Consider the following 14,273-nt stretch of genomic DNA (forward strand, 5'->3'; position numbering starts at 1 on the left):
TTTATACTACAGTTAATGTTTATCAGTATTTGTTATTTCACTTAATATTGGTACACAATGCAATGAGCTCAGACTTATTTTTGTGTATGCGTGCGTTTATCTGTGTGTAAGTGTGTGTGTGTGTGTGCGCTTAATGGTGGTGGTGAACTGAAGGAAAGTTTAACAGAAAAGCTTTCAAGAGCTGTCGGATAGGGAGAGTAAGGCACATTTGTGTCAACACAGTGTAGGTTTTCTCATCTCTCCTCATTGTGTACTAATGACACCGAGCAGTCACACAAGCTCTTTGCCCCTGTCTTTGTTTGTTTTACAGACGGTGGATGCTAGCTTTATTGTTATGTTGAAGACAGGGAGCGAAAGTGGTGCTTTTTTGGTCCATTTGTCCTATTGCATGTCTGCTTTGTTTTATTACCAGACAAATCTACTTTGACTCTCTTTTCTGAAAGAACTTTTAGAAGAGCTTTTTCTATGGCTTGCCTTGCTTTCGGTGGTGTCTGGGACATTATGAGGCTAAAGGTATAACCAGGGTCAGGAGTTTAACCCTTTCATTACTGCATTGACTTCAAGCACACGTTTTTTTTCTTCATTCATTTCCTATTTTTTCATTTATTGTGACTACATCGTTTGCGCTTCGATCTGTCGTTACATGTGTATAAAATCAGAGATGATTTTTATTACGGTGTGCGCCTTTTTCTTTTTTATGGATAAACGAATAAAACCTTTCAGCTTCTGACTTCAGAAGTGGGAGCGCAAATAGAATGTATGGGACAGATCGTCCGGCTTAAAAAAATGAAAAAGTTCCACCGCCTGTTTCTGTACCTTATTTAGTCTCGGTTTAAATCATGTATATTGACAGCTTGGCACCAAGTAAATCAGTGAAATATTTCAACATTGTCGTTGCCAACTTGCTAGATTTTATTTTAAATTTGATTCTTCTTTTTTTTTATGTAGGGTCAGAAAGAAGTAAAAAAAAATAAAAAAAAATGAGAGTACAAAGAGGTGTGTGTGGCAGTGACAATTGTCAGATGTGGCTTTCTTTATTTGAGGTTTCATTGAAGAAAAGCAGGAGATAGAATGAGAAAGGCTGTTAGAAAGGGCCAGAGCCCTTTCCCTCCCAAGTGCCTGTGATCAGTGACTGTGTGTGTGTGTGTGCGCGTGTCTGTGTATATGGGTATCTGTAGGCTGAGAGAGGTTAGTGCAGGATGTCATTTGGTGCCTGACAGTGGAGCAGTGCAGTTGACTCTGTGCTCTTCTAGCCAGTGACATCCTTAAAGCTGCTTCTTGGGTCTCAGGCAGTTTTTTTCCCTCTTTTAGTGCTACATGCACACCTGACAGGCAGCTGTTAGGCTGAGCAAAGAGGAGCCTTGGGGAGTCACAATCCATGCATAAATGATAGGGGTATCTGTGAGGAAGGTGCAAAATAAGCTTTGCATCTCTCACCCCCCCACCATCAGCAGCACATCCCTCCTTACTACTTCAACTCCCACCCACCCTCTTCCTCATCCTCTCCTAGCCTTTTTTTACTCTCTTTCTCTAAATGAAATGCAGTCTACATGCAGCTCTGTAACTACTCCACACTTGTGCTACTGAATGCCAAGAAACTCAAAAATCCACCTTCACTTTACAGTCAGAAGAGGCAGAAGTGGATGTGAGAGAAAGAGACATACTGAGAGACAGACAGCGAGACAGGAGGGCGAGAGACCGGGCATTCAGAGACTCTTGTCCTGACAACTCCATGCAGTTCGGAAGGAGGACGCCGACAAGCGAGCCTGGGTACATGGGGGCATGGCAAAACTGTGATGCCAATCTTCTTTTCAGAATGTCCCAACAGGTGAGTGCATCCTTTTTACTTTTTCGCTTACACAAATGAAGTTGGCGTTTGAATTGACAATGACAATGTACTTTTCATTTATGTTATGACATTTTTTATTTGTCTTTCTTTGCTACTTTTTTTTTGTGAAGTGGTAATTTATCACGCTGCTTTCTCCAGTTCTGTTTTTAGCTAGCTTTGCAGGTTCTTTTTTTTTGGAATTTGTTTCCTTTTCTACTAAGCAAGAAACAGGGCTTACTTGTAAATGTAATGTTACTTCAGAGACCGGTTTACCTGCGTCTCTTTCAGTGTTGTTCGGAGAGAGGAAAGTGAAAAACCAAGTGAAATTTAGATGAAATGCAAAACAATTAGCCCGTAGCATCCTTTCTGCGAAAGTAATCAAAACTGGAATTAAAACCACATCCACTCTTTCCTCCTTCCTTTCCCTGATTTCGCAGTGATAGAAATTTGAGGGGCCCCTCTCCTAGGATCTTAATTGACTTCATGTGGTTGAACACAGCTTCCCCCAGTTCTCAGATGAGCTGAACTGCTGTGCTGTTTAAACTGCTCACGGCACAGAGCGGATGGGTGATAGCTAAGTCAGTTAAGCTGCTCTCCTTTATTTTCAGTCTTGCTTTTTTCCCCCCATTATTTTCAGTTTATTTAGCTTTTCCAGGGTTTTTTATTCTTTACCCATTTCCAAGTCAGTGTCTCTTGCATTCTTCAAGACATATACACAGGCACTTTTTTCTCCCCCTTCTTCACTCACTAACACTGCAAGCAAGACTGTGTCTTGGCGTCTTCCCTAGAGCTTTTCCTGCACTGGGGGCCGCCTTAAAGGCATCTTGGTATGCTGCTATTGACGGGAAAGCTGAAATGTTATTGCGAGACCAGTAACAACTGATAATTAATCACACAAGCCGGTGTCTCTGTACCATGCACATGGTGATACGTAGGCAGCCGGCTGCATCTTCTCTGCACCATCCTACAGTGCTTGTCTTAAAAAGAAGTTAGAAAAAATATACAGCTAACTTTATCTCTTGGGCAAGAACCAAACTTATGCTAAAGTCTATCAAAAGCATTTTACTTCTTATCTTGCCTCCTTAGTGAAGAATATAAACAGCGTAGTGGATGCCTGATTCAGAACTGCACACCTAGCATTATGTTTGTAATCCAAAAAGGACTACATTTAATACCAAATAAGCATATGTCATACAATTCATTTTACATATAAATGTATAAAATTAACTTTTTAGTAACTTTTATTTGCTATGAAAGGGCAATGTGTTATTAGGGAAACTTAGAAAAAGCAGTATCAGTCTACAACTTCTATATTGTGAGGACTCTAGTTTTGGCTAAAGCAAGCTTTTTAACAAGGCATATTTTGGTATCTCCTGTAGAGGGACCCTGATTACTGCTGATAATACTGTAAGCTGATATGAATCACTAACGAACATGGACGTGAGCTGAAACAGTAGTTCTTTAATTTGGACATAAACCGTAAAGGTAACAACACTACTGCAGCAACAACAACAACAACAACAGCATACTACATACATACGCTATCTATCTATCTATCTATCTATCTATCTATCTATCTATGTATCTGTCTTCACACTCTTTGTATGAACTCTTCATACATCTGCAGGTTCAGACCTGATCATCTAAAGTGTTTTAATTTTTACCAAATTAAAGCAGCAAACAGATGGTTAACATATAGAAAGTTCTGCAAAGACAGGTAATGTGCTTTCACAGACTTTATCATAGGCCCACTTTAATCAACAGAAAGAGTGTAATTTTGAAGAGGAGTTAACAGAATTGACTCCAAATAATGATCAATTGATAAATGGCTATTGAGCCACAAGGACAGCGTGAACGATTGCCTGTTTGGCATTAGAAACGAGATAAATAAATTTAAAAGCCTGCCGTCTCTGCAACGCTGAAAAAGAAATACCTAACGTAAACAAACATGTAAATTAGGGATTGTGGTGTGAAAGGAAGCCTTCCTAAATTTGTTCCGGTTTCAGAGATTAAAAAGCTGAGAGAATTGGGACAGCCTTTATTATGGCTTTAATAATTCGCTACTCATGTTTTGGCAGTCTACAACAATCTTGTGCATTAATCCTGGACACATGTTTAAACACTTTGAGCTTTTTTTTTCATTTAAAGCATCTCCAAATTAATACTTTTTAAAAGTAATAGTGCCATTAATGTGTTACTACATAAAAACCTAGCAAAATATATTTGTATTTAATTTTTTTTTTTTTTTTAAAGGTCACTCATTTTTTTTTTTTTCCGCCTATACAGGCACTTAATACATACTCTTTGCAATGTAGACCTGTTTTCAGTTGAGCAAACTGATGGAACCTTAACTGCTTATCTGCATTCCATCAGGTGTATCCTCCAGAATTCTGATGCCAGCTCCAGCAAATGTATTGGTTACAAAGGAATTTTTAACAGATTAGTTTGATTAATTGTTTGGGAAATACATACAGTACATAATTCACAGCTGTCATCTGCCAATACTTAAAATCTAGCAAAAGAAATATAATGCACCAAGTAACTGCTTTCCTTCAGGTGTCTGAGTAGCAAAACATCACTTTTTAATCATTCTTCATCCCGCTGCTTGTTGGGAAAATTACTTTCAAACTCTGTGAAACAGCAACTTGGCTCAATATAAAAGTCAGGTTACACAGTGCAAAGCAGGCAATGCAGCCACAAAATTGATGTTAATGGCACTGTTCTAAAGTCACAAATAAGCACATTACTTCAGATTAGCATGCTCAACTAGTCCCATTCAGTGCACTGCACATCTTCAGTAAATGTGTTCATCCTTTACTGTAAGTGTGCTTTGAAAATACAAATGGAATCATTAAAAGTTAATAGCTCATCAAGACATGGATGCCTTCCTGAACAAGTCAAATTTAGATTTTTTTTCCTTCAAAGTAAATTAACAGTGCAAGATATAAAGTGAAAGATAGCTGGGCCTTACTTTGTTTTTATATGTAGAACTGTAGGCAACATCTTTAAAGTATCACAACTCATCATCTGCTTTAGTGCAGTGACTTTTTTTCAGCACCAAAATAACTGATAACCTGAAAGGGCATTTTTGTGAACTGTGTTTGAAGGCAGTTGTTTGGGGTCACTTTGATCGATGACAAGTAGAGAATGACCAGAAACTGCTTGCATGTCCTTCCCTGACTTATGCCTGATCACCCCAACCCTTTTTGCCTTCATCTGGCAGAGGTATGCGAAGCAAATAGCAGAGAGGAGTATGAGAAGAGCAGGAACCAGACCTGGCATGTGATAGATGGCAGCAAAAAACCCAAAGTTTTTACATTAATGATTATCGAATATATTTATTTACAGCATTTTAATAAAATATGCTGTTTGCTTTAGTACTATTCCTTTTATTCATAGTTTTGTTAAGTACCTGTTAAGACTGTCACATCTTACAAGTTAGCTAAAATGAGAGCTCTATTTTATGTAGCTACATTTTGCTTTATCAACTGTTTAAGCTCAAAGTGATCAAGACTAGTGCTCAGTCACTTTGTATACTATTTGAAATGTAGTCATAACCAATTAATGAATAGAAGCAAATTTGTAAGACATAGTGGTATGTACGTTAAATATAAACACACAAACAGTTTTTAAGTATTCATTCATTGGTCATATGTATTACTGTTAAAATAGATGGCCAGTGACTTGTTCTTCTTTTAAAATTAATTAAAATAGATAACTAGTAGGAAATTGTTAAACATCTGAATTGACAATTCAAATAAATAAGTAGAGTAAGCAGAAAAGAAAGTGAAGTGTAGGAGTTATAAAAGTAAAAGAAAACATATGCAATACCTACAGTGAACACGTACATGTAATATATCTTACAGGTAACATACTAATAATCTTACATTTTTATGAATGAGTTTTGAACAGTGAAATATATTCAGGAATGCAACCCAAACTGGCTATTCCTATAAATTTAAGTCCAGTTAATTAAACCTGATATACTGCAGTGACCCATTATTTGCCAGACTGGAATGCAGCCTAGTGTAATGTTCAGTGGCCTACTTAAGGCATGCGTAGCGTGCTTGTAAACCCTTTAATAGCTACAGAGCTTCTGTTGAATGGTGCAGGTGCTTCAAACCATGAAAAGGTTAAACACTCCCTTTGTAGAAAGATGTATTATAATCACTGCGAAAACCTGCATTAACAAAAAGTTAAGCTGTACAGTATCAAGAAAGTTTTTGCCAAGAGAAAAATATTTAATAATATTATGATGTTCTTTTATTATAAATGTCCATCTGAATGGGTTTTTGAACATCATCCTTATATTAAGGAGGATAACATTTCATCTTTAAGCTAGAATGCAACCTATCAAAAGATGCAGCAGCGATATTTAGGCTTCAATGTGAAAATGTAAAGCAGGATAAAGTATACACTTTGCAAAAAAAAATTAAAACATTTCTACACCATACATTTTTGCATCTGAATTATGGCTGCAACTCGTTCTCCGTTGCACACATTTCAGTAATTTTTTTATGTATTATGTTCACGCATATTTATTTAGTTTTCCAAATCAAAGTTTACATTGCATTAAAGTTCATCTTGATGTTAAAAATTCCAATCACTTTCTATTTGCAGTAAGAATTTTCCTGCATTCTATTGCCGGCAAATGTGGACTAATTTCTGAATGCATATTTCGTTCTCCCTTGCGAATGTGTGCTGTTTAATTACCTTTTAATTGTCATTTTTACAATTTCACACAATTTCAAGTGTTTATTACGTGCATGTTCAACTAATAATAAAAAGACAACATAATTGTCTGGCTTGTCAGTAAGATCTCAGTAGAAATATATTTATTTTCTACTTAGCTCACCTAATAATTTTTTAAAAATAATTTTATTTAATTTGCATTATATTGATTTTTACATGCGTTTCCATAACTGCTGTCTGTTGACATGAACCTTCCCATTCAAATGTCAGACGGATAACACTGCCTTAAAGCCAATATATAAGTCCAATGCCATAACCACAAACCAAATTCAACATCTATTTAGCAGGTAATTTGCTGATTACATTAATTGAATTTGATTGGCTTAGAAATAAAAGCATTTTTTTTGTTTTGTTTACTGTTTAATGTAATTTTTTTCCCTGTCCTTTATAAATGAGAACAGGTGATCAGGCTACCTCTCATCTTACCTCTATCTAGTTATGCATATTACCTATTACTAGTATAGGACATGAGTTATCATTGAGGAAAAACTACATTTCTTTTTATTTTATCATATACGCGTTTAAGTCACAGTAAGCTAAAAGAAAATAAAACTTGAAATCACTGTCTTTTAAACTGCATTAGGAGAGATACTCCATCATACACTGTTTATTATAATAGAACAGAAGGTTGTATGTCATTTAATTAAAATCTCCTTAGAGAGGAATTTAAGTCAGTGTGTGTTCTCTCTAGTCCCATCACACTTCAGTGACAAGATAAAGTCTCGCAATGGCAGGTTATATTAGTATCCTTTTTGTGAAGCGCTGTACATTGCCATTAAATTACTCAGTTGCCACTAGTCCTAGCTTTTCATGTTGTACTTGCTGACAAAAGAAATGACATGAGACGTCTAACTGACAGATCGTTACCACTGCAGGCTGCTACAAGCCATATGCAAATTTTTACTACTTTTTTAACAGTATTTTTGCTCATTTATGCTTGAATACGTCATTAATTTTTTAAATAACAGCTTCTCTGGCACTCTGCACATTAATCTAAAACATATATTGAAAACTTAGAGATGTGGAATTAGATTCTTGTTCATTGTAGATATCAAGTTAAATGAAATCATTAGAACAGTATTTTTTTGGATCTGTTTGCAGATATGTATTTCTTTCAGCAGAACATGTAACTTTGTTTCTGAGTTCTTATTTCTTATTGTATTACCATCTGATGCTAAATGTTGAGATTACAGCAGTTCGTCTGACAGCTTGCACTGATGGTGTCATTTGAATCTAGCCGCACAGTCATGCAGTAGGCAGCAGTTACAGTTATCTTTTTCCTGAAGTAATGTATGGGCTCCACAGGTAGGAAACATTTCTAGGAACAGCATCACTCGATTTTGATGCACTGTAAAGTTTTTGTGTTGTTTGGGTGTATGCTTCCTATTTGACATGAATACATTTCTCATTATGTATTTGATGAACTGGCATCAATAATACTGGTCTGTGTATGATATGTGATGTTCAGCTGCCTCAGTGTATTTTTAGAGAGATAGAACTAAATGGTGCTTTGGTTAAAGGAGTGTCTGTCAAAAGGTTACTGAAGAATTACATACCTATAGATGTATCAGTCTATCAGATGTGCTGCAGTGGTGTAAATATTTACTCCTCCCCAGCGCTACTCTTTCCTTTCTACTTTTCTTTTTTCCAGATAATCTCTACTCATTATCCTTCTTTTAACTTACCATATTTAGATTCCTCCCCCTTTCACCACACCCCATGGAGTTTTTCTTTGCTTGATCTTGATGTATAGACCATCATGAGAGTATATGTAACATAAAATCGTATTTTTACTGCAGCATTAGTTGGCCTTGTGACGCAACTTGATTCCAGTGTCTCTTAAAAAAAAAAAAAAGCACTTTAACAGGTATATGTAGTGGAACTTTTTGTAATTGACAAGTTAGGTTGTGACCTGATACAATGCCAGTTATCAGTGCTTTTCTTGTGCATCCCCATTGTCTCTTTAAATTCATTGCAATGGTTATCACAGTGTATTTTTCTCATGCCTGGTGACTCACATCATTTATCTTGTTTTTTTATGGTATTCTGCATATATCACTGCCTCCACCTCCACAGCTGGATTTACAAGTATATTAGTAGAAAGTTAATTATGTTGATAATAGTAATGTTCTAATGAAGAATTGGAACTGAAAAAATGACCTGCCTACCTGTATTCACAAATGTTATTGCTGCTCAGTTAGGAGCACAGGTGACATATGCTTGCTACTATGTGCACTGATCAGTCTGCTGTATTCTCCTTGGAGGTAATATGCCGAAAGCACATACAACAAAGCAAAGCGCCTTAGATCTTATTCAGAAGGATGACATAAGATGATCGCTAGCACACAAAATTGTTCAAAGTTGGACCATAAAATTGATGTCATTACAAAGAACAAAATAGAGACTTGTTGTCTGTATGGTCAGTAGGTTGGTTGCTTGGACAGTTGTCATATTTCACAAACATACTGCAAAATTGAAGACTGCAAAATGCAATAGTTGTCTTATACAATGTTTACAGAACAGTCTGCTTGTATGCATACTAGGATTTTTGTTTTTGCAATGCAGGTAGCCTTCACTTTGCAGAGATCTAGCCCATTTGCTGGTACTTTTGTGTTAACATGTAGCAAAAAATATTTGCTTCGGCACTCAGCAAATACATACCTCAGTAAGAATAACTGTTGCCTCTGTGGACATGCTTTGTAATACAGATTATACAGAAAATGTTCTGCGTATGGGCCTACTTGTTTCTGGAAAGGAACATGGAAATACTCTTGTTTGAATTTACAGACCCTCTGGACCCTAGAATGAACATTTCAGATATCCTGGAATAGGATTGGCACCTGTTAACCAGATTAGAAAAAAGGAAAGAACAACTGCTGCTGTTCAGGAACGATCTAACAACACAACCGCACACAGACACTCACTCATATGTGTCAGCATAGGAAAAACATTGGATATTATTTGTAAATATGTTATTAAATATGTTTTTTAAACAAGACAAATGAAGATACTTTATTTTCAGGTAATCTCTGAGAATTTTAGATAATCGCTCACCTTCCTGTACTATCGATGCATTTAAACTTGTACCAGTGTAGACAGTGGTATATCGACTAGGCATAGGAAAATAGTTTGTGACTTTTCTTGTATTGAAATAGAACTGGTTTACAAATCCAAATGTATTTTATTATCCCCCAGAAATGTAATATCACAAAACAATGAGAAGAGATAGGACCACACATTTGTTTTGTTTTTCTTAATTGGTATATAAATCAAGTGTATTAACTGACAACAAAATAAATGATAATGCAGAAAATCGTACCATTGATTATATAGCATTCTTTGGAAAGTAGTGCCTCCATTGCCATATAATTTCTGTGGAGTGAAAGGAATTAAAAAACAAAAAGAGGTAAATAAGTACAGTGCAATCTAAGGCAATCTGATGTTTGTCATACTGTTTGCAGTTATGTTTAGTCTGTTGCATCATTCCTGACTTGACAGTTTTAATCAATAGTCATATGCTATTAACTACTTGTTGGTATTGAAATGCATTCTGATTTCTCAGTAAGTAGTTTAATCTATGCTGGTGCTGAAACAAACTTCTGGTTGGGACAGACTTCTTTTGCAAACCAAAACAATTTTACTTTATTTAACTATTTGTCTGCTGTTTGCTTATATAACAAGCTTTACGTGCAGCTTCGGTTAGGCCACACAGATTTCCATAAACAATGTAGTGCTCAGACTGTTCCTATATCCTGCTCCTATGTCATTCGGTACAGTTGATCTATCAACATACGCATGAGGCAGTCAACCTTTTCTTCTCACATGCATAAGAAGTAAACATACCAATTTGTGGAGCTGCCATTGTGGTTGTTCATTCAGCTTATTTCTGTTAGCAGAAGAGTTAAATGCAACATCATACCCCACTGTAGACTTTACAAGGGCTTGTCATGAAGGCATTATATTACCTCAGCTTCCTTTCAAACTAAACAAACTATCTCCGCCACTCAGTTAAACCAGTTTCCACGTGCTGTTTGTTTTTTCCGTGGCTTTTTATGACATTCTATTTTTTTTTCACAGGAAATCCCTTCTCCTCTTCTGTCTTCCTCTATTCCTCTGTGTCTTTGAAATTAACATTGTTTGCATATAATTGCATGCTGAAAAATAATCTCAGAATATTTTGTTGGACATTAAGACTTGCACCTTGCAAGTACTAAAAATAGACAATTATATTATATCTAAAAAAATACATATATTCGTACACACAGAAGTACCCATTTGGCACATGCTCACCCACATTGCAGGGGCCGTTGCTTAGTTTATGTTCACAAACTGACATTAGTACATGTAAATGAAGATGAACACAGTTGGTATTTGTATTGCTTCAATAATAGAGAAAGGTATTCTGGCCCTTGTACCCTGTTCTGTTTGTCTATCTACCTATAGTTACCTTGCAGGTGTTTTGGGCATGGTCAAGAAGGATCATTAAGTGTGATAATGAAATTGTTGCGACCTTTACAAAAAGAAATGTGTTTGTTTTTAAGGTCATTTTATTGGGTATATTAAACAGTAGTAAAGAGTAGCAGTGTTAAGAGTTGCATACAATTAAGGCTAGGTTATTGCATGTTTCTCCAGCTCAGCACTTCTTTTATCATAGCACTCTTAACTTTGTGTACGCCAAGGAGAAAACAGTATGACTGATGATAAGCCGGTAGGGGAATCTCTGAGTAGTTTACAGGGATAATCTCCTATGGAGAGAGGTAAAGAAAGGACTGCCAGACACTAAGCACCAGCAAAAAGATTTTTGCAGTTTGCCAGGTCACCGTGACACTGTAGTGGGGGCTGATCAGAGAAGAACAGCTTGCCTGACATGATATAAGCTTGGCGTCAATTACGGCCCATGAAAACGCAGACTTTACGTTAGATTGACTGTTACTTTTCCTCAGTTTGTTTAATCTAATAATTCAACAATGTGCTCCTCCAATAAGTTCTAGTTTGCTTTTTTTTTTAAAGAGTTAAACTGTTTGCCTAATGGATTTAATTAACAGTTGCAGTTTAATAAGCAATTTACTGTTATTATATGATAATACATATCTTAATACGCTATTAAAACAAAATTCATTAATATATGTAATTGTTTATATTAAAAACAATTAATGAGAATTAAAAAGAAAAATTGGGCTTTTCCCCGATTTTTTTTAAATATTACTCATAATACACCTATATGGATCCTCAAAAAAAATGTTTTTTTTAGCTTAGACACTCTGTCCCTTTAACTTTTCTAGCTTAATTCAAGCCTCCTAGAATAAATTAGAAAGGTTATATTTATCCTGTGAGAAAGGGGGCTTGGCGGTCCCTAACCCCTAGCTGTACTTTTTGGCTGCACAGTTACTGGATTTTGAAGGATGGTATTCATCACTACTATATGACCCTAGCAGAAAATTGTCATAATTTCTCATAAATTCAAAGACTGATATTTCTACTTATGAAGCTGGTGCCTTTCTAAACATATACACCTTCCTAGTCTCAATTTATATCACATAACTTGCTTCCATATGCAACTAATCCTTGCATATCAGGGCTGTGATGAGTATACCTCTTTATAGGCCAATAAATCTCTAACTGATATAATAGAACTGGAAGGATCAGACTGGCATTACTTGCATGTCACAGATATACCTTGCTGATACATGGAAATCCTTCCAGCAGCTCTAAACAGAGTTTTCTCTCCCAGGATCTATGCTTTTTAGATATCCCCAAAGTCCACCCTGCTCTGAATAGTAAACAAAAGATTACTGGGCAATGGGCTAATGGGAAAAAGCCCATTAACACTAACCTGTAAAGAAACATAGGTATAAGACCTGTGTTACTTTATGGATGAGCAAACACTTGAAACATTGAACCCTTCAGATGTCAATATACTGAATTCAAGGATGTGTACTGCCTTTATCTTAGGGACTCACTGTTATGTCCTAGATACACCCCAGGACAGGGGGATCTTTTTCACATTTTCTGGTGGTGCCCAAATCTAGTTTACTACTGGCAAGATGTTGTTGATCTTATTAACCACGCTTTTCATCTCCATCTTCCCATCTCCATTGCTTCCCTGATGGGTATCCCTGACATTTTCAACCTCCCTCCTGAGACCCTCATCTGGAATTACCAGTAACTAGGGCTCTATACTTAGCCAGAAAAACAATAGCACAACATTGGCTATCTCCTCAACCCCATCCTCTCCCCCAACAACACACACAACATGCCATTGGGTAGACAATGTGAATGCCATCCTACATTTACAAAGTTTAATCTTCACCCCTAGAGGTCACTCTCAAAAATAAGTGATCTGAAATGGGATGACTTAGTGACCCTACTCTTGCACCATCTGCTTTAGTTATGCACAGACTACTTGGAGAGTATAATACCAAGCATAGATCGATAGTGTATCTTCTCCAATGTGAAATACCTGTTCACAACTGTTACATTCTAATCACTTTAGCATACTATATATATACTGTTATGCTAAAATGTTTGGTTATGACGGAAGTCTCTGCTTGATATGTCTGTAACAAGAATTTTTAAAGGCTGTACTCCATCCGGTTCAAGTACTGTAAATCACTTTGCTTTGTTTTTTGCTTTTCTGTAAAACATTCTGTGAAAAAAATAAATACTCTGGTCTTTTAAAAAAAACAAAAAACCTAATTGGGCTGTTTTAACAAGGCAAAGCACACAACTGTCCTTTTGTCATCCCATCTGATCTTTTGTACAGATTTGATACCACTTAAATTGGCTTCTACAGGGCTTGCTGCACTTTGCACTTCATCATTGGTCTTTAATTTATTAAATAAAATTGAATAAATGGTTACTTTGCTGTTATGTGGAATACATGAATAAAGGGACTTGTATTTGTACATTACCTTGACTAAAGTTCTTAACCCTAAATGTTGGGGATTCAGCCTTCTGTCAAGCGAACCTTGTGATGTTGTGTGCTGATATAAAAGACCAGTGCTGCAATACATAAAATGTAAAAATAGAGCGCTAATATTAAGCACGGCTAATTAACTGAACCATCTGTATGTGGGAATTTATCAAAAAGGACCTGTGCGATTAAGCTCTCATGGAAGCTGCCATTCCCTGATTCATGCCATATACCCCCAGTTCTGGTGATTGCCCTGGAACTAGTTGAGTCAGACAATAGCTACTTTTATAACAGCCTGATTGTGAAGATGTTTTTTTTTTACTAGTGTTCCTTTAAAAAAGATGTGTCCAATTGGACCAAGTAGATGACACCAATTAGGAAATAGGCTTTTTTTTTTGCATTTTTTTTTGCATTTTTTGACATGCTGGCACTGTGAATATCAGTATCAGACAATGGGTATCTAATTTTCAATAAATACTTAGCAGAGCCATCTCACCAGGAATTAAAGACTGTTGTGGAGTAATGTTTAGTATATTAATATCCTAACTTCCAGTACTTATATCCCTGAAGAATCTGAAAAGCTTTTATACTTAATTTGCACTGACATCATAAGCAGTAGCAAAAGGTATGCTCATTATTTTATTCATGTGATTTTTGGTTACAAAAAACTCTAACACTTGTAATTTTTTCATTGCAAACTGTTTATTTTAACTGTTATATTTCTGAGTTGCTAACATGCTGTTTAGTAGGGTTTGTCTGTCACATAAGCGAGTGGTTCTC

The 14,273-nt window shown here is 36.1% G+C and overlaps 1 protein-coding gene across 1 annotated transcript in view; it reads left to right on the plus strand.

The window, feature by feature from the left end:
* The first annotated feature begins 1,574 nt into the window (after window positions 1–1,574).
* BNC2 (basonuclin 2) overlaps window positions 1,575–14,273 on the plus strand; it is a 280,535-nt gene continuing 267,836 nt past the window's right edge. The window contains exon 1 of the mRNA XM_018554464.1: window positions 1,575–1,828. Within this exon, the coding sequence (XP_018409966.1) occupies window positions 1,733–1,828 (96 nt within the window). The 5' untranslated portion in view covers window positions 1,575–1,732. The remainder of the gene's footprint in view (window positions 1,829–14,273) is intronic.

Source organism: Nanorana parkeri, unplaced genomic scaffold, assembly GCF_000935625.1.
Source record: "Nanorana parkeri isolate BGI_ZX_2015 unplaced genomic scaffold, ASM93562v1 scaffold160, whole genome shotgun sequence".
In the NCBI taxonomy this organism is placed as follows: Eukaryota; Metazoa; Chordata; class Amphibia; order Anura; family Dicroglossidae; genus Nanorana; species Nanorana parkeri.